At 39.5% G+C, this 20,515-nt stretch overlaps 1 protein-coding gene across 1 annotated transcript in view; it reads left to right on the top strand.

The window, feature by feature from the left end:
- LOC109040402 (uncharacterized) overlaps nt 1-16,556 on the top strand; it is a 223,081-nt gene extending 206,525 nt beyond the window's left edge. Inside the window, exon 4 of the mRNA XM_072305120.1 lies at nt 15,725-16,556. Within this exon, the coding sequence (XP_072161221.1) occupies nt 15,725-16,309 (585 nt within the window). The 3' untranslated portion in view covers nt 16,310-16,556. The remainder of the gene's footprint in view (nt 1-15,724) is intronic.
- The last annotated feature ends 3,959 nt before the right edge of the window (nt 16,557-20,515 follow it).

Genomic DNA, 20,515 nt, shown 5'->3' with positions numbered 1-20,515 from the left:
GTTTTTCACAGGACTACATTCCCATATAATCTTATAACATATCCTGATAAGTTGATTTTCTATCCGTCTGATCACCGGCCCAGTCAGAATCAACATTATAATCAAGAATTTCTGCTCTGGGATTCTTCTTAAATGTTAATTTTAAGTCCTTTGTCAAATACAAATACTTCACAATGCTAAGAGCATCCCTCAGAAGAGTATTATCATAACTGTGTTTAAATCTGCTCAAATAATTTACCGCAAAACTTATGTCAGGTCTACTTGCTGAGCTAATATACAGGGTTATCCAAAAGTCACTGACCACCCCTGTAACTTTTTTCCAAATTGAGATAGAAGTTTGAAACTTTGGGAATGTTCCTCGGTCTAAAGTAGCAACTTTTTGGTCCCCCCAAAATTTTGGGGGGCGGCCGCCCTTAAGGGGGGCGGGGGCTAACTTTTTTTTTTCAAATGGCAACCCCCCCTTTGTGATACCTCATTCGAAAGATAATAAAAAAAGAAAATTTTTGGCGCAAACCGCAGGTCAAAATGTTCATTTTTGACAAAATGGCGGCCGGTCAAAGTTCAAAATGGCGGAAATTTGGCATCTCCGTTGTTTATTGACGGATTGGTGTGAAACTCGGAATTCTGGGGTTTTTTGAGATAAGAAAAACGATTCTGGCATTGGTTTTCCAGAAAAGTCAGTCTTTTGCAAAATGGCGGCGGTCAAAATGGCGGCCTAGAGCGGGAAGTGGATATTTAGGCTGCATATCATTGGATTTGCATGAAACTTGGTATCCGGGGGTATTTCGGCACGATAGAGCTCCTAGCACGTTTCGAAATCTTAAATCAGAATTTGGCTCCTCAGCAGGTTGAAGTTGAAGTTTCTCTTCCATTGGTGTTGCGTACAACTTAGCATTTTCTATTTGATACTTTTTAGCTAAAGTCTCGACATATTTTACCTACTTGGCTTAAAGTCATGTTTCCTTTCTTATCTTCAAAATTATAGTCATCTGTAATGCCAACATAGTTTCTGACTAGACCCAAATCTTTCATTTTGAACCGCCTGCTTGCTAATTTGCCTTTAGTTTTCATTACCTCTTTTAAGTCAGAAAAAATCAACAGATCATCAACAAAAATTAAAATATGCACAACCTTGTCATCAGTGAGTCATCAGTGAGTTTGAAAAAAAAAAAACTATCATGTTTACTTCTTACAAAGCCTCATTTAAGTATATAGTCAAAAAAGGTATATCGTACCAAGATCTAGGACTTTCATGTAACCCATATAGAGACTTTTTTAGTTCAAATACTTTGTCAGTGCCATCTTCAAAACCATTTGGCTGTTTTACATAGTCCTTTGGTTTAATTTGTCCATTTAGAAACGCAGTCTCAACATTTATTTGATGAATACACAAATTATCATAATGACAATAAACAAGCAAATTTTTTAACGTTTCGGCTCTCGCCACAGGTGAATACCTACATATTTTCAACGGAGAATTCTTTTTGTTGATACCTTTTTGCAATTAAGCGAGCTTTAAACAAAGGGGGTCTAGGAGGTATGGAATACCCCAAAAATGAAATTTTAAATTTATCTGAACGTATTTTGATGCTCCTGTGATGCAACGCTATCAATTTGTGCGAAAAAATTACAGTTTTTTTTTACTTTCAGCACAGAATACTTTAGACGTGTTGCATTCAATACAGAAATTTTCTATGCGGTTTCAATGCAGAACTTTTTTGAAATTTAAAATCTATTTAGACGCATTTTGAGGCTTCCGTTTCGAAAATATTAGAAAATACCAGCTGAATGAACAACGTGTTTTCTTTTAAGACTCTAAATTAGAAGCGATAAATATCTTACGATGGTTTTCTCCCATCATCTAGGATTTCTGGGGGAGGGGGCAGATGGTAATATTTTCAATTTTAAAGGGGGCAGGCGCCCCTTTCGTATGCCGATGAAAAATACCTCTTGGAAGCTGTTGTTTGTCCCTATATTACGCCGACTTTTCAGTGAAAATGAAGATAGTCTAGGTTATGATGATTTTAGACATTCACGAGCATAATCAATCACCCTAAAATTAAGAGACAGGCGATACATTAGTTGAATTAAAATAAAATAAAATAAAATAAACATGAAAATTAATTGAAACAAGTTACTACGAAGAGGAATTTATTTATTTCTGTATTTTTCTTAATATTTTACTACTTTAACTTTTTTAGGTATTTGAAACATAGACCAAAATTTTATTTCTTTCTTTCACAATATTAGTTTTCGGTTCTATTTTTTGACATTTTGTCAAGTACTTTCGATATATGTATCGTACATTCCCAATGGCTTGACAGCACACAGAGGAAGCTTAATCGATTGTCAACCATTAAGCTCTGAGGTAGAGTTTTTACTTTTTCCATCGTCAGGAAGGATCGCTCTACACTACACGTTGTAACAGGCATAGTGGCAAGGATCTCAAGGAGATACCTAATAGAGTGTAAAGTCGCATCACAATGTTCTATAAAATCTAGGATTTCATATTTGGAACTTAACTTTGGGTTAGCAAGAGCGGCGCACCAACCCTAGTAGCAGAATCACAGAAGGAAAAGATAAATATTATGTACGAAAGTTAATTTTTTTATATAATGCATGCATACAAAAGTGTTGAAAATGAACCTTTTTATGTAACCATTATATAAAAAAATGTTATACTTTTCGTGGGCTTTTCGCGAACATACTAAAAATTCTTTTAATTCTTGGAAAGCTAACGAAAATGATGACCTATTTTTTTATATAATCGTTACATAAAAATGTTCACTTTTATCACTTTCGTATGCATGCGTTATATTAAAAAATAAAAAATGTGTGTATAAAAAAAATTACCTTATCTAGCTTTTATCATTTTTCATATATTACGGTCAGGTCTGAACTTTGATTTTTTTTTATGTAAGCGTTATACGTTTTTTATATAAAACGATCATTTAGATAACACATATGTTTTTTTTATACTTTTTTTAGAAAAACAAAAATTTGTTCTGCTACTAGGGAAAGCTCAAACTTCCTCTTTTCTCGCCCTTCCTTGTTTTCTGCCTCTGTTTTTCTTCATTTTTTCCTTCTTTTCTTGTTATGGGGGAGAGGGGGGGCCTAGGAATCCCCGAGCCCCCTAACCCCCCCCCCCCCCCCCCCCCATTTGGCTACGTACTTAATACGTCAGCTCGTTTGCTTGGACGTTAACACTGGATTCGAGCAACATAAAAATCACAAAACTCGCTAAATTATCAACATTCAACCGATCAAATACGCAGATTTTTCGCATGATTGGTACTCGCGACAAAGTCAACCTGAACAAGTGATTAACTGATAACGTAATGTAAACAAAGAGGGCTTGATTGACAGCGAAGAGGGGGAAGGGGGCAGGGAGTCCCGTAGAAAGGTTTTTGGGGTCGGGGCGGAATTACATACATCTCAAGTAGTATTTTTCAATGTAAAAGTTGCAAGAAGTTGAAACAATATTGGTTAAAAGTTGAAACTAAGTTGCAACCAAGTTGCATCTCTTAGTAAACTTTTGGTCGATAAGTGCCGATTTTCAGCAATCTGATCGGAAGATAAGTTGAAACTTAGGTACAGCAATCCTATTGTACGAATCTTGCAACTTTTCGACGTTGCCATGATGTTTAGAAATGTTAAAAAATTTCGTCAACGTGGTCAAATTTCGCGAATTTTACCGCAACTGCTTTGCCAAAATTCTCGGAAAGGGTTGATTTTCAAACGTGAAAGTTTCGAATTGTACGTAAGTACGTCGTCGCTAAAATTCTCAAAAAGTTGAAATATGCAACTTCTCGGCAGAATTCTCGGAAATAATGAATTTTATTTAACGTTGTCAAACACGGAAATTAAAAATTTTACCAATGGTACCAAAATTATCGAAAAGAGTGCATTTTTACCAATGTTACCAGATTCTCGAAAAGTCTGGATAAGTAAATCATTGCAGCAAATCTCGGAAATGGACCACTAAACAGGGTACGAGTTAAAGGATTCTGATACATGTTTCTTAACCAGAATTTCACGTAGAACACGACTCGCGCAACGAAATTTACTGAAACCAACTCCTAACGAAGATATTAACGTTTTTATTTCACATTGGTTACGAGAAATTTGAACTGCCCGCTCACAAGAAACTCAAAGCTCTACGTGAGTCAAATCGCGCACTACAACGGTTTCGGCAATCTTCTCTATCGAGCAATGTTCATTTCCCACCATGTGTTGTTCAAACTATAAGCAATTTGCTATACCTGAGCCAAAGCGTTAAGATTGAGGTTGCCAGATTTTTATATCGCAGAGACTGTCATGATAAACGTTTAGCGCTTGATGTGAATCACTTAGAATATTGAGTTTTCATGAGCGGGTGGTTTGAATTCACGCATCAAGAATCAGTAAATATCTTCGTAAGGAGTTGATTTCGACAATTTTCGTTGTGCGTATCGTGTTCTACGTGAAATTTTGGTTAAGGAATACGTGTATCAGAATGCTGAAATTCGTACCTTGTCTAGTGGTCCATTCTTGATTTTACCAACGTTGCCAAAATGCTGAAATGTGAATTTTTAACAGCGTGCCAAGTTTTTTGAAATTTTTCAGCGTTAATAAAATTCTTGAAAGTTCTTGTTTTACTATAAATCTTAGCAACACTGGCAAGCAGTTGGATCTTCTTTCGACTCTTGCACAATTCGACAAATTGCAATATTCTTGCACTATATAAAATTGAAAGAGGAGCAACCAGCAACACTTTGAAGTTGAAACATGTTTCAACTTAATTGCAACTATAGTTTCAAGAATGATAATTCCCTCGGAGGAGAGAGTAGACAATCTACACGTCAATCAATTAGTTGCAAGAAATAAACGATTTTGTTGCAAGTTGTTGCAACCACTGCTACTTGGGATACAACGATGTAACAATTCACAACATATTAGGTACGTATATGTTTAAAAGAGCGATCCTCTGCACATGAGAGGAGATTATCCTATGGTTGTTCTCGAAGTACCTAATCTTAAAGTGCCGTTTTTTCGAATATTCATAGGATATTCGGAGGATAATCGAAGTCGCAGGGTATTGGTAGGATAGGTACTTGTATTCATAGGATTTCTACTGCTAGCTGGGACGCCACCAAAGTACGCAGTGCAGTTGCAAAGTTAGCAAAGGCCCCTCTCTCTTTCAAAACTCGAGAACGTTCTGGATGAAAGCAAGGAAAACCTCAGCCGGTGATAGTGGTGTGCGGAGCGAGGGAGAGAAGAGGAAACCGGATTTGGATGATCTAGCGAAAAGGTGTGCGGAATCCGAAATATAAGCCTTCCTGGCGTTTTCCTGAATTCCTCGTGGACACACAAATGACCGCACCCCAGTGCTGAAATGAGGGATCTCTTTGACTCTTCATCGCCTCCTTTCATTCACGGAAGTATCGAAACTTCAACAGTGGATTGTGCAAAAACGGTAGCTCGTAGAAAGTTGGCGCATTGATAGCTTTTTATCAGCATCCGTGGACGCGAGTCTAATGCAATAAAACAATGGGAATTCCATTGTGGGACACATCCCCATGAGAGTGTGTGGGGTCCTTTGTCGCCACCGTCAGGATTCGAACTGGGGGCTTTTTTCTCCAGTCATGCAGTTGGCTATACGTTCCGTTTGGCCACCTCTCGTGGATCGAGCTAACCAAAAGACTGACCTGGCCCGCAATTACAATTTCTTGTAGGTTGCAACACTCATCTATGCTTGACTAATATAGGTACCTATATGTCACGTTGAGCAAAAGGTACATTGAAAAAGCCAATCCTGAGTATTAATGTAGGTAAAGTCTTTATGCCTTCAGAGTGAATCATTAATGTCGCGAGGTTGCATCACTAACGAATGAAAAAGCAACGAAAGGCATCGATTAGGTGGGTGAATTCAAATAAGGGTCAAGTTCCAGGTTCTATTTCCTCCCAAAATTTTTTTCTGAATTTTTGGGCAAACCAAACTTTATTTTGACTATCATTAGGTGTAGACTTAGGAAATGTAGCTCGTCGAGCTTAATAGTTGGGCTTAAACCCGAATTTCCACCGTCAAGTGTATCACTTCCCAAAATTTGCCGTAATTTTGCCTGATTTCCTAAATTTTCATCTCAGAGGTGACATAAAATACTTTTAATTAAAAATTGAACACAATTTTCATAAAAGCATCATCGAGCACCAAATTAAAGCATAATTGAAAACATGTAACCCTTTCATATCCTGCAGAACCAAAAAAATAAAGAAAAAATTCATCCGTCATGAAAGATATCTGGAGCTTATTCTGCTTGTCTTTTAGACAGTTCCGTCTGTTTATCAAAATGCGCACTGTTTTCGTTTCACACGAGAAGAAGCTTTTATTTCTTGGAATATTGCAATACAAAATGGATCAAAAACACCGAATTTTAAAACTTCGAGTGGGCGTGTACCCGCTGAAGTGGTGATAAAGCCAGGAAAAGTTTGAGGACTTACATTAATATAACAATTACACCGGTCAACTTTTTTTTTTTTTTTTTTTTTTTTTTTTTTTTTTGATTTTTGATTTTCCGAAGATTTGCCAATGGTTTCAGAGTAGATTTTTGGCGCTGACTCTGAAGAACACTTCCATTTACCTGTATCGATGCGATTTATCCTGGGAAAGTTCGGAATTTTTCCGGAGAAATCGGAATATTCCTTAAAAATCTAGCTTTTCCAGAAGAGTCAAATTTCCGGGAGAATCTGTGCACGATGGAAAAAACACAGGAATTTTTCGATTTCGTAGCCTAAGATACATAAGAAACCCTATTGCACCCCTATTAAAATTTCCTTTCTTTTCCTTATACCATGGTTTTCCGGTCCAGTTTCATTAAAATCAATTAATTAGTCACCGAGATAGTGTTTTAAGCCACGGCCACCATCTTAGATTTTCGAATCTCAGAAATTTGACTAAAATTCAAGTTCCCCACTCAAAAATACCCGCGGCGCATGGGTACCAAGTTTCGCGTAAATCGATTGATTAGGCTCTGAGATAGCATTTTAGGCCATGTCCGCCATCTTGGATTTTCGAATTTTAAAAATTTGACTAAAAATTTAAGTTCCCCATTGAAAAGTACCCCCGGGTACCAAGTTTCTCTTTAATCGACTGATTAGGTGCTGAGATAGCATTTTAGGTCTTGTCCGCCATCTTGGATTTTCGAATTTTGAAAATTCGATTAAAAATTCGAGTTTCCCATTCAAAAATACCCCTGGGTACCAAGTTTTGCGTAAATCGATTGATTAGGCGCTGAGATAGCATTTTAGGCCATGTCCGCCATCTTGGATTTTCGAATTTTGAAAATTCGACTAAAAATTCGAGTTTCCCATTCAAAAATACCCCTGGGTACCAAGTTTTGCGTAAATCGATTGATTAGGCGCTGAGATAGCATTTTAGGTCTTGTCCGCCATCTTGGATTTTCGAATTTTGAAAATTCGACTAAAAATTCGAGTTCCCCATTGAAAAATACCTCCGTGTACCCAGTTTCACTTAAATCGGTCGAAAAGAGCGCCTACAGGGCATAAACAAACAAGTCTCAGTTGATTAGGCGCTGCGATAGCATTTTAGGTCTTGTCCGCCATCTTGGATTTTCGAATTTTCAAAATTCGACTAAAAATTCGAGTTCTCCATTGAAAAATACCCCCGGGTACCAAGTTTCACTTAAATCGGTAGAAAAGAGCGCCTACAGGGCTTAAACAAGCAAGTCTCAGTTGTAACAGTTTTCCACTCTGTCCCATTAAACTGGGACACTGGGACGCTGGGACAGGATGGAAACATATGGGACAGGATGGAACGGGACAGGATGGAATAAGCTGTTTTTTAAGCTTATCTCTAACAGTAAAGACAATTTTGGTGTTTTTTTTCACGGAATATTTAGTAGCACGTCCTAGAGGATCGGAATAAGAGAAAATTTTCCTTAACACACACTTCGAAAGTATTTTACGAGCTGATATTAGTGTGTGTGTGTATGCTTGACGCCCTGTTAGTTATCGTGCATAGCATTCTGTTTGGCATCATTGATGGCGTTAATCTTGCACAAAATTTTGCGAATTTCAGAATTTTTGCCATCTACGACGTGTGAACTATTCAATCAAAACAAAAAAAGTCGTTTTTGGAAAAACCTCAACGTTACGGCAATCATTTAGAGCTTATTACATCGTTGCCATGTCTCTCCTGACTGTTGCTGACTGTTGCTCGGGACAATGATTCTAGCGCGTGAAAAAGTTATTGATGGAGCAAAAAATAAATTGACATATTTTTTTTCTCAAATTCAAAAGCATTACCTATCATCTCCGATAAAGTTTTCTTAAATAATCACTCTAGTTATGCTGCAACATCGATTTAAAGTCAAGAACCAGGCACGGGGGACACGCAAATTTGGGACAAATGTAGGCAATTTGCACATTCAAAGTTCTCCTAAAGAGCTTGATGCAAAAACGGCTTTTTTCGCCCCCCCTCTGGAAGTTCTTCAGACTTTGTCTATTGATTACTCATACTTGAGCGCTTCTTTTCCCAAATTTTCAGACCCCCAAAAAATTTTGGGGGGGAGCTAGGGGGGGTGGAAGTCAAAACCTGTGAACCTCGATATCTCGTGAACAAAGATAGATATCGAGGTCCGGTTTGGACGAAAAATCGTCTAAAATTGCATACTTTAAGATTCTAAAGGTCGAAATCCCGATATCACATTTTTAAGTCAACATATGTGCTTTTTTCCAGTTTTTAGGTCTAGAAAATTTCTTTTAAACGAAAAATTTACAAAGATCTCAATTTTTTATTTGAACCAAAACCAGTTTTTTAAATTGTTCGTCTTTTTCCGCATCCAACGAGTGGTCCATTAAGCTGGGGAACCAAACGGTTCCGGAGTTATGATAGATTGAAGTTTTCGCTCAACGCGCGCCGACCGATTTTCGCGTGCAAAAAAGTCGGATTTGACTGTTATTAGATCAGATTGAATGTTCAAACTGAGCAAAATGCTTTATTAGGGACTCTTGAGGGTCGCTGAGTTCAGAAATTACCGATACTTCCAAAAAATTCACGTTTTTTAAATTGCAGCTTCGGACAGGACCACTGAGCGGCCGGTCGGCGCTCAGTGGGCCTCTAAAATAGCGCTGCGGAGCTGTAATTTTAAAAACGTAAATTATTTGGAAGTATCTGTAATTTCTGAACTCAGCGACCCTCAAGAGTCCCTAATAAAGCATTTTGCTCAGTTTGAACATTCAATCTGATCTAATAACAGTCAAATCCGACTTTTTTGCACGCGAAAATCGGTCGGCGCGCGTTGAGCGAAAACTTCAATCTATCATAACTCCGGAACCGTTTGGTTCCCCAGCTTAATGGACCACTCGTTGGATGCGGAAAAAGACGAACAATTTAAAAAACTGGTTTTGGTTCAAATAAAAAATTGAGATCTTTGTAAATTTTTCGTTTAAAAGAAATTTTCTAGACCTAAAAACTGGAAAAAAGCACATATGTTGACTTAAAAATGTGATATCGGGATTTCGACCTTTAGAATCTTAAAGTATGCAATTTTAGACGATTTTTCGTCCAAACCGGACCTCGATATCTATCTTTGTTCACGAGATATCGAGGTTCACAGGTTTTGACTTCCACCCCCCCTAGCTCCCCCCCAAAATTTTTTGGGGGTCTGAAAATTTGGGAAAAGAAGCGCTCAAGTATGAGTAATCAATAGACAAAGTCTGAAGAACTTCCAGAGGGGGGGCGAAAAAAGCCGTTTTTGCATCAAGCTCTTTTTATTTCAGTCCAAATAAAGTGGAAAATAGCATGTAATAGTCAACAATAGTGTGGAAAATGAGAAAAAAATTTGATCTGCCCATATTTCTCAGATTATGACGATTAAAACAGCTCGGGACACCAAATTAGACGCTTATTTGAACTCACCCAGGTACCCATTTCTCATGGTGAATCCAGGGTTCGATTAGGGATAATTCAAGACTAGAGATAGCGCCACCAGTCACCACTGAGAATTTCACTTTCCTTTGACGATTACTGAAATAATATTCCTCAAATTATAAAAAGCAGATTCACAAGATATAGATTAATTTTAGCTTGATTTTTTGAGCCAAAAATATTGGCGATTAGAATTACAAGCGCAGAGCAAGTACGGCTGAAACTTTCAGCTCAGCGGCGGCGGCCGAGCGCGCAACCGGATCCCTCATATTCTATCTCTCTCTCTCCCATTGCTGCAATGGGAGTTACTTTCCGCTGTAGTTACGACTTTCTTTTGGGGTATTTTGAGAAGATTTATTTCCTGAGTGTTCCTGAAGTATGTTACTATATCCCCGGATCCCCAATATTGGATATAAATATTATGGTTTCTATTATTTTGGCAAATATATATGGCTAATTTGAGCAGCGCGATGTGCGGTGGCCAAATCGCGAAGCACCAAGCCTGGATTCACCTTAAACCTTCATATGACCGGGGAATTCGTTCTCTCCAAGGACGATGAGAAGGAAGAGACACTATTTAGGTGGATGCCATGACAGGAAGTATAATGTGGTTGCCTTGCCCGACAACCCCAGGCGGCTGGGCGACAGTCTTGCCATGCCGGCTCCATACTTAACCTAGTAAATGCGGCATTCAATTTTACCCGTCCCACCACGGATAGGTACCTACGCACTCTCAACCACGCGGCCTCTACGCCACGATCTATCATCCACCTATGTACCCGTTATCAATTCTCAACTGCCCAAAGCATACACACTCATACCACAGCTTACGAGCCGAGTCGAATTTTTTCAAAATTTCGACGATGCGCGTTTTGATGGGGGCTCATTCGGAACTTCAGACTTGTTTTTCGCAGTTACAATTGTTAACATCGGTGGAAAATCCTGTAAATTGTGTGGATTCCCTCCATTTCCAAACTACAGGAGTTATACGTTACTTACTGAACAAGCTCATTGTGAAGAAGCTGCAAAGAAGGGGCAGGGGCCGTCGGACTTGTAAAACGATTACGTTAAGAAACGTGCGCGGTCGATGACTTGGGAAACGCATCTTTTGTAACTCGACGACTCAACGTGGCATTGAGAAACCGAAACTGTAAAGACTAGTGTTGTAAGTTCAATTCAATTAACGATCAGCTTTGTGGACCGAGCGCACTTTTCATCGCTGCGCATTTCTGTTTCGTTCCCAACGGTGGTTTTTCTCTCAGCATGACACTCTGATTATGTCATCAGTCATCGGTTCCGTCTACATCATAGGTGCATCGTACCCACTCAGCATGATATCTTAAAGCAATGTTGTTATTTGCTGACATATGTTGATGTAATGTTACTAAAGCCGACTGCACACACAGCAAGTGGGGACCTGCAAGTGGCACATCGGTGCCGCTGTGTTGAGTGATGATCGTGCAAACTGCGCGGCCCGCGCAGTTTGCACGCTCTCCGATGTAACCGATGAGCCACTTGCAGATCCCCACTTGCTGTGGGTGCAGTCGGCTTATTATGGATGGAATGTTAAATCAGTATTGTCAGGATAAGAATGACAATATCAACATTGATGTAACCTTGATAGACCGGCAATCAAGGAGATGTCAAGAAGTGTCAACCTGATAACAATGTTGACGGGGGTACCTATATCAATATTATGTAAGATTATTGTAATGTTACTTCAGCCTTACTATCAATGTTGTTGCAATGTTCAGGCAAGTCCCTGGCAGTAGCACATCAAAATTGATGCAATCTTACCTCATTCGTACTAAGATGGATATAATATGGCTGCAATGTTGATGTGTAAGATGTGCAATATTATACTAAGATTGTATTAAGGTTCTATGCTGAGTGGGCATTCATTGGAGCTCCCCGCTCAAAAGATCCGAGTAGGTACACGTTCCGAAATGCACGTTTTATTGTCAGTTTCCGGTCAGCATTCTACGTAATTCGGTTATTAAATACAATGCAGAAGCTAATTATGTTTGAAGACATGATGTGTTGTTTATGTTGAATCGTCATACAGAAACATACTTACCGTCAGAGACTACATATGGTGAAACTGCAGAAGTGCGTATCCCGGTTTGTAGCGTTGCATCATACTTAATTTTCTACATCAAAAACTAATCAACGGTTATTTTTTGAAAACTCCGGTGATTTTCCATATCTATTTGAAGAATGTAGGTACCTACCATGAAAATTATAAGCGACGATGAGCGGTTTGGTCTCCTAAAAAATGTGTGTCCAAGACCAAAGACACACAGACAGAGTGCTCTTATCTGAAAGCACGAGAAAAAGTGAAGCCAGATCGTATTCGATAGTGGTTTGATGTATCGTTTGGTTCGAAACAATAGAACATAACCTTGAACAAAATTTTCAGAAGTTGTTTAGGAAAAGCTTCAATTCGGAAAATTCCTAACAATTTCACTTTCCATTGGCATTATACTCATAACAATCAAAAATCTATCACAAGAAACCCGTTCTCTCGGATCACTCAATTGAATTTCGAGGCTATGTTTACATGCTGAACCAATTGATATCGATACAATCACCTGTTTGATGTATCGAATACGATCCGCCGCGGCTTTTTTCGCCCCCCCCCCCGGAATTCCTTCATAATTTGTCTATTATTGATTACTCATACTTGAGCGCTTCTATTCTCAAATTTTCAGGACCTCTAAAAATTTTGAGGGGGCGCCAGAGGGGGTGGAAGTCAAAACCTGTGAGCCTCGATGTCTCTCGAACGAAGAAAGATATCGATGAGGTCCGGTGTGGACGAAAAATCGTCTAAAATTGCATACTTCAAGATTCTAAAGGTTGAAATCCCGAAATCACAAATTCAAGTTAATATATGTGCTTGTTTCAGTTTTTGAGTCGAGAAAATTTCTTTTAAACAAAAAGTTTACAGTGTACGCTCGCTAATTCGAAGCCCTTTAATTCGAAAAGCTCTATAATTCGAAGGCGAGGCTGATCCCATTGAAAAAACTCTTTAATTCGAAAATTTTCAATAGGTTTTGTCCCCCTCGATAATTCGAAATTTTTAGCGCCAAGCCGACTCGTTAATTAACTTTATTATTCGAAGTGATCTGCTCCGCGCGCTCTATTTGAATTGACATTCTGGACGCTCTGTAATTCGAAATCTTTTTGCTCGACCCTCTGCAATTCGAAGTCATATCGGCGGATAGCAAAGGAATGTCTGAACTCCTGTTTGTTTACCCATCCCACTCAGCATAGAACCTTAATACAATCTTAGTATAATATTGCACATCTTACACATCAACATTGCAGCCATATTATATCCATCTTAGTAAGAATGAGGTAAGATTGCGTCAATGTTGATGTGCTACTGCCAAGGACTTGCCTGAACGTTGCAACAACATTGATAGTAAGGTTGAAGTAACATTACAATAATCTTACATAATATTGATATACCCCCGTCAACATTGTTATCAGGTTGACACTTCTTGACATCTCCTTGATTGCCGGTCTATCAAGGTTACATCAATGTTGATATTGTCATTCTTATCCTGACAATACTGATTTAACATTCCATCCATATTAGTAACATTACATCAACATAAGTCAGCAAATAACAACATTGCTATAAGATACCTATTATGCTGAGTGGGAGGCTCCTACCCGCCGCAAAAGCTGAGCTGTGTATTCAGTGCGCAAGCGATACAGTGGTAGTGCGTGTTTAATTTAACCATAATGGGAAAGTCCGGCAAGTTAACTTTTGCCCCGAAAAAAGAAGTTTTACAGGCCGTTGAAGATGGCCAAAGAAATAGGTGTAATCGCAAAATTGTTCAATATACCGCCGTCAACTTTATCAACAATTTTGAAAAATGAAGAAAAAATAAAACTGCAGTGCAATAGTGGTGTTACAAAACAGTGCCAGTCCAGAAACTGTGAATTTCCACTGCTCGAGGAAAGCTTAATGAAGTGGTTCAAACAATGCCGAGCAAAAAGCGTTTCTGTGGGGGGGGGGGGGGGGGTGGGTTCTTTAAAGAAAAAGCTATACTGTGCGCAGCGGGGTTGGGTATTGTAAATTTTCGGCACACGTCACTTAAATTCAAAATTTTTTGCCACCGCTCTTTGTAATTCGAAATCTCGCCAATTCGAAAACCCTTTAATTCGAATAAATGCCTCGGTCCCTTGAATTTCGAATTAGCGAGCGCGCACTGCACTCAATTTTTTATTTGAAGCAAAACTAGTTTTTTTTTTTTTTTTATTTTTCGTCTTTACCCGCATCCAAAGAGTGGTCCATTACGCTGGAGAACTGAAGGGTTCAAGAGTTATGGATTATTGGTGTGTCCGCTCAACGTGCGCCGACGCGCGACGATTTTCGCGCTCCAAAATATGGTTCCAAAGCCGGATTTGGGTGTTAATAAATCAGATTAAATGTTCAAATCGTACAAAATACATTTTTAGGGATTCTTGAGGGTCGCTGAGTTCAAAAATTACAGATACTTCCAGAAATTCACTTTTTTCCGTAGCGCTACTTGGCAGACCCACTGAGCGGCCGGTCGGTCGGAACGATGTCACTTCCAGGTGAAAGTGATATCGTGCACGAAGTTATGTCCAAGCAGTTAGTGTGTGGTATGGACATGTGCAAAGAATGTCAGAGGAGAGGTTTCCCTAACAAGTTTTAGCTTGAGTATCACCCGGGAAGAGGCGACGGGGACATCCCGTGAAGGGATGTTGGTGGCAGGGTGTTGACGAGGAGATGTTGCTGTGTCAGTTGCGCGATGACCTCTGGGAAGATAGGCATTTGTGGTGTTTGGCTGTCGCAAAACGCCAGAGTACGTTGTTGGTGCAATTTTATACATACTAATCCACGAAATTTTAGCGAGGAACTCTTTTCCGAGCTTAAAATAGCTCGAAACAGCTTTTTTGACTAACGAAAAATAGGAGCCTGAAGTTATGGCGATGAAAAGAACGTTTTTCATTAGTTTTTCCTGATAAAAGGTTCGCATGGTTTCAACAGGGTTTCAACCACCATGAATTTAATGTATCGTGGCCGCTGTGTGACTGGAATTTAAATAATTAATCGCAGGTGAATGGATCGGGGTGGTCAACGATCCTTGTGATCGATTTAATTTTAATTTAACTTTATTTTAATTTGATTTAGGGCTTTAATTTAAGTAAACAAGAACATAAAGATTTGGTTTGCAAACATGAAAGACAAGGTGTGCAATGTATTATGGGTGATAGATTTTTCAGAGTGACAACGTGACAAAACAAGATTTAACTAGAATAGACGTAGTGCCAACATGGAACACCTTGTGACGTCACGAAATCTGTTGGCGCGATATTTTTCGGTCTGAAATGGAGTTGAACTTTCGGCAACTTTGGAAGTACGAGGTCTGCCTGGAAAGTATCCGACCTTGTTGATTATCTCGCCAACAACGATTGATATGAGGTCGGGGCTTGGGATTATCTTTGCAGGGACTCTCCTGAGTGCAGGTGTAAAAGCCGGATTATCTGCATTCAACAATGACTTCTGATTCTCAAGTGCAGCACTTGCGCTGATTTGCGCACCGGGAAACCTAAGGGAGCATGTTGTTATTTGGGAAATAACAGTTTCAAAATATGCACACTAATCGGTTAAATGATTGAATAATCGATTGCTGAATTTCTGATTATACAAAAATTCTACTGATTGAATAATCAACTAATCAAAAAACTCTACTCATCATCAGCATTTTTATTTACATTTTGGAGCCATACTTAAAGTGAACGTTTGATCTGTTGCAGTGTGTCGTCACAGCAAGTCTGTTAGGATTTATATCCGCAGAGGCACCTGGCGGATATAACTACAACAGACCGTCAGGTGGTGGCGGTTTTGGAGGCGGTGGCGGCGGTTTCGGAGGAGGCGGCGGATACTCCGGAGGCGGTGGCTATTCCGGAGGAGGCGGCGGCGGAAACTACATCGAAGTAGCCCCGAGTGGCAACACCAACGAGGGCCAATACGTAGATCAGCAACTCTTAGAAAAGATTAAGCAACTTTTGATCAAAGAAGAATCTAAAGAGTCTTCCGGAGGTGCCGGAGGTTACCCATCATCACCCTCATCTAGTTATGGAGCCCCCAGCTCGAGTTACGGAGCGCCTAGTTCGTCCTACGGAGTTCCATCCTCGTCTTACGGAGCTCCTAGCGGCGGTTACGCTTCGAGAGTCGTCGGAATTGATCTCGAGGGTGTGAAACAAGCTATTCAAATTGCTCAATATGAACAAGCTAACGGCGGTGGAAGCGGTGGATATCCGTCTTCATCCTACGGTGCACCCTCCTCCAGCTACGGTGCCCCATCGCGTCCCTCCAGCTCCTACGGAGCTCCCTTCTGAACTCCTCCCTCTCCTTCTTCATCCCTCATCTTCCTCTCTCCCTCCCCTGTGTTGTTGTATCCATTCCTCATTTGTCATATGCCTCGCAATTTCAACCTTGGGTAAAGTTCCTCCATTGACGTCACTCCCTATCGTCCTACTATTTTACATGACCATAATCATTTTTCCTCTCTTCCCAAACAAGAAAAAAAATGTATAAAACCTCGAAAAAAAATTAAAAAAATAAAAACCACGTTTGCCACTGTGATTTCGTATTATTTTCTCATTTTGTATCCAGTAGCATCCTCATTGCGTTTCAAAAGACTTGAATTTCATAATATTGGTTTTAAATTCAAAAAGGAGAGTATTAACTCCATCTGTGCTTATTCATCTAGTAATTTTTGAAAATAAACGTACCTAACCAAGTTGGGGTTACCTATAGTCATAGTTAAAGGATCATTACCACGTGTTCACTTTTTACAGGAAAGCCTTTGTACGTGCCTTTACGTAGTTAAACGGGTAAACATTGAAGACTCCATGACCTTTTCCATCTGCGAATAGGGTTTCTTTTTCTCTTTTTTTTTCTTAAAGGGGTACGTGCAAAACGGGCCATTTCACGCTCGTGTCCGATAATACCATTGAAACTTTCCCTATTCATTCATCTAACAATGCCCCATGTTCTCCCAAAGTTTCGAGTCCCCAAAAAATTTTGGGGGGAAGTGGTGGAGGTTCAAAGTTGAAAATCCGCGAAATTTTCGATAATTTTTTACTCATAAACTACTATATATTTCGAAACGCGGTTCAATTGAGCGTTTTCAGCGCAAAAAGAGCTTTCAGAAAATGTAGAATATCATCGGGTTTTGTCAACTTAGACTCGAGTTAGCTTCCTGAAACGCCGGAACGCTAAAAATTGACCCTATTTTTTTCACGTTCGGGCCGATCCCCAAAATAGTCCATTTGTAATTTCTTTGAAAAACTAATATGTTGTTTTTGACTCTCTATTGCACCTTATATGTCTTTACCGTATCCTGGGGAAATGTTTTGTTCGCGATTTATAAGCGCGGAAAGGAGCGAAAGTCCAGAAAATTGGCTATTTTGAATTGTGCGCGTCGCATGGGTTAGAAGGAGAACGCCCCCTCCTGCTCGGTTCGGCGAATCACACTCCTCTGCCGACCTCGCATTGTTGCCACATGTCTCCTTATCCGTCGCCGCGCGCAGTTTAAAATAGCCGATTTTCCCGACCTTCGCTCCTTTTCGCTCTTATAACTCGCGACCAAAACCTTTCTACAGCATGCGGTAAAGTGCTAGAGGGGCTACAGAGAGTCAGGAGCAACATATCAGTTTTTCAAAGAAATTTAAAATGGGCTATTTTGGGGATCGGCCCGAACGTGAAAAAAAAGCGGGTCATTTTTTAGCGTTCCGGCGCTTCGGAGGCGCTAACTCGAGTAAGTCGACAAAACCCTATGATATTATACATTTTCTGAAAGCTCTTTTCGCGCTGAAAACGCTCAATTAAACCGCGTTTCGAAATATTTAGTAGTTTTTGAGTAAAAAATTCTCGAAAATTTGGCGAATTTTCAACTTTGACCCCCCACCACTTCCCCCAAAATTTTTTGGGGACCTGAAACTTTGGGAAAATATGGGACATTGTTAGATAAATGAATAGGGCAAGTTTCAATGGTATCCAACATGAGCGTGAAATGGCCCGTTTTGCACGTACCCCTTTGGCGTTCTTCTAATTTCGAAAAAATGAGCTCAGAAAATATGGCGAATAAGTGCAATCTTTTGAAACATTTTAAGATAGGTAAGTATCTAATAACGATTAAATTATACAGGGTTATACAAAAGTCACCTACCACCGCTGTAACTTTTTTCCGAATTGAGATAGAAGTTTGAAATTTTGGCAATGTTCCGAGGGTCTAAAGTAACAACTTTTTGGTCCCCCCCAAAATTTTGGGGGGGGCGGCTCCCCCGAAGGGGGGCGGGGACTAACTTTCTTTTTTCCAATGGCAACCCCTCTTTTGTGATACCTCATTCGAAAGATAATAAAGAAAGAAAATTCTTGGCGCAAACCGCAGGTCAAAATGTTGATTTCTGACAAAATGGTGGCCGGTCAAAGTTCAAAATCGCGGAAATTTGGCATCTCCGTTTTTTATCCGCGGATTGGTCTGAGACTCAGAGTCCTAGGGTTTCTTGGGACGAGAAAAACGATTCTGGCATTAGTTTTCCAGAGAAGTCAGTCCTTTTCAAAATGGCGGCGGTTAAAATAGCGGCCTAGAGCGAGAAGTGGATATTTAGGCTGCTTATCGTTGGATTTGTATGAGACTTGGTATCCGGGGGTATTTCGGTACGATAAGAACGAATCTTTCATTGAATTTTTGAAATTTCGAAAAACTTTAAAATGATGGCGAAAAAATGACGGGAAATCCGTATCACCGCCCGCAACACCGATTTTTCCGCCGCAATTTTTAAAGTATTTAGTATTTATGCCATTGGAAAAAAGAAAGTTAGCCCCCGCCCCCCCTTAGGAAAAGCCGCCCCTCAACATTTTGGTAGGACCGAAAAGTTGCTACTTTAGACCGAGGGACATTGCCAAAATTTCAAACTTCTATCTCAATTAGGAAAAAAGTTACCCGGGTGGTAAGTGACTTTTGGATAACCCTGTAATTGAAACTTGTCATAAAATATATTCTCAGAAAAATTCAATGCTAGAATCCAGTTCTTGAGCATCAACATGATAGGTGGACTTTCTTTCCGCTATGAGGCCTCATTTAATTTTGAAACTTCAAACACAAAGCGAAGGTTATTCAAAATCGGCGATTTTGACCGGAGTTGGAGATGTTGTTCCTGTTACCTATCACAAAACACGCCTTTTTTCTGGCATTGGCAAGTTCATCTAAAATGTTTCCTGCGCGCTACAGCATTGCGAAGTTGGAAACGTGAAAATTCCGTAAGTGACATTAAAATTGAGCTATGACGTCGTGGTTTGAACGAAAATGCTCTTAAAATAGCCCACTTTAAAGATATTTTCATGCGTTGGATGACCTATTAATTTTAACATGCATTGTTGCCAATTTTTCGATTTTTAAATTCATCAATTTTTACAAATCCACAATTACCTATCAAAAAAGGTCTTTTTTTCATTTGAATGAAAATCTGTCTAATCGATAGTTCGTTTGATTCTTCAGCCAAGTAAGTCTCATCCTTGGGGGAGGGGGGTGGTGGACAGATTTGACCGTTCTACCATATAGTATTCTTGCAGTTTAGACACTAAAGCATTAAGAAGCGCCCATATTAGCTCAGTAAGTTACATATTTTAGGAATAGTAGGCACTTAAAAGTCACTGATCATAGAAAAACACAGGTCTCCAAAAATGAAAAAAATCTAAACACGGTGGACTTTATGGTAGACTAGATAGTTGACAAGCTTCTATGTATTTTGTATTGCTGAGTTCAAAATTCACCTTAGTTTTTTTGCGTTGACCCAATACCTTCCCACAAAATGTGGTTTCTAAAAAAAATGAAGTTTTTTGTGGGGAAATTCAATTTTGATTCCATTTTTTTGGGAAAACGGTGCATAATATTTAAAATCAAGGCCATTTTCGGATTCAGCAGCTAAAGTTACTTCAAATCAGACTTTAATGACATCCATCCTTCATTGTAATATTTATTTAAAAAATGAAATAGAAGCGAAAATTTTGAGTTACAGCTAAAAAAAATCTAGTCATAGGCTATTAATATTCGATAGCTTGGCCTTGGCTGTAGATGACCTACTTACTGCGGGCGCTTAAGCATGAACCTAACTTTTATTTTCAAGGGATCCATTTCTCATCCAATATGTCCACGTTGTGGCTCACTGCACCTCTCAACACTGTTACAGTCAGTGGCGTGACGTGCTTTATGATAAATCGATTGATCTCCCATTACTCTATATAAAGCTGCTGTTCCCACTCACTCTGCCCCCCCTAGATAAAAATTGGCCGAAGCGATTTCCTTTAAAATTGGTACACGCTTAGCTATTGTAATGAGGAGTTGATTAAAATTATTCCCATTCAAATCCGCTGCCTAGGACGCCCGCAAGAGCGAAAAGTTATTTCTCCGTATAGTATTACATTGGAGATACGCGGTTGTTTACGCGCATCGCGCCGAACAGGTTCAATCCTGTTGAGTGACGTCACTGCCTTATAGACGAAATGTAAGGTTTTAAGAGGTATTTTTCGACGAATGT

This window comes from Bemisia tabaci, chromosome 1, assembly GCF_918797505.1.
Source record: "Bemisia tabaci chromosome 1, PGI_BMITA_v3".
In the NCBI taxonomy this organism is placed as follows: Eukaryota; Metazoa; Arthropoda; class Insecta; order Hemiptera; family Aleyrodidae; genus Bemisia; species Bemisia tabaci.
The sequence above is the reverse complement of the archived record's forward strand: the minus strand, read 5'-3'. Positions and strand labels throughout refer to the sequence as shown.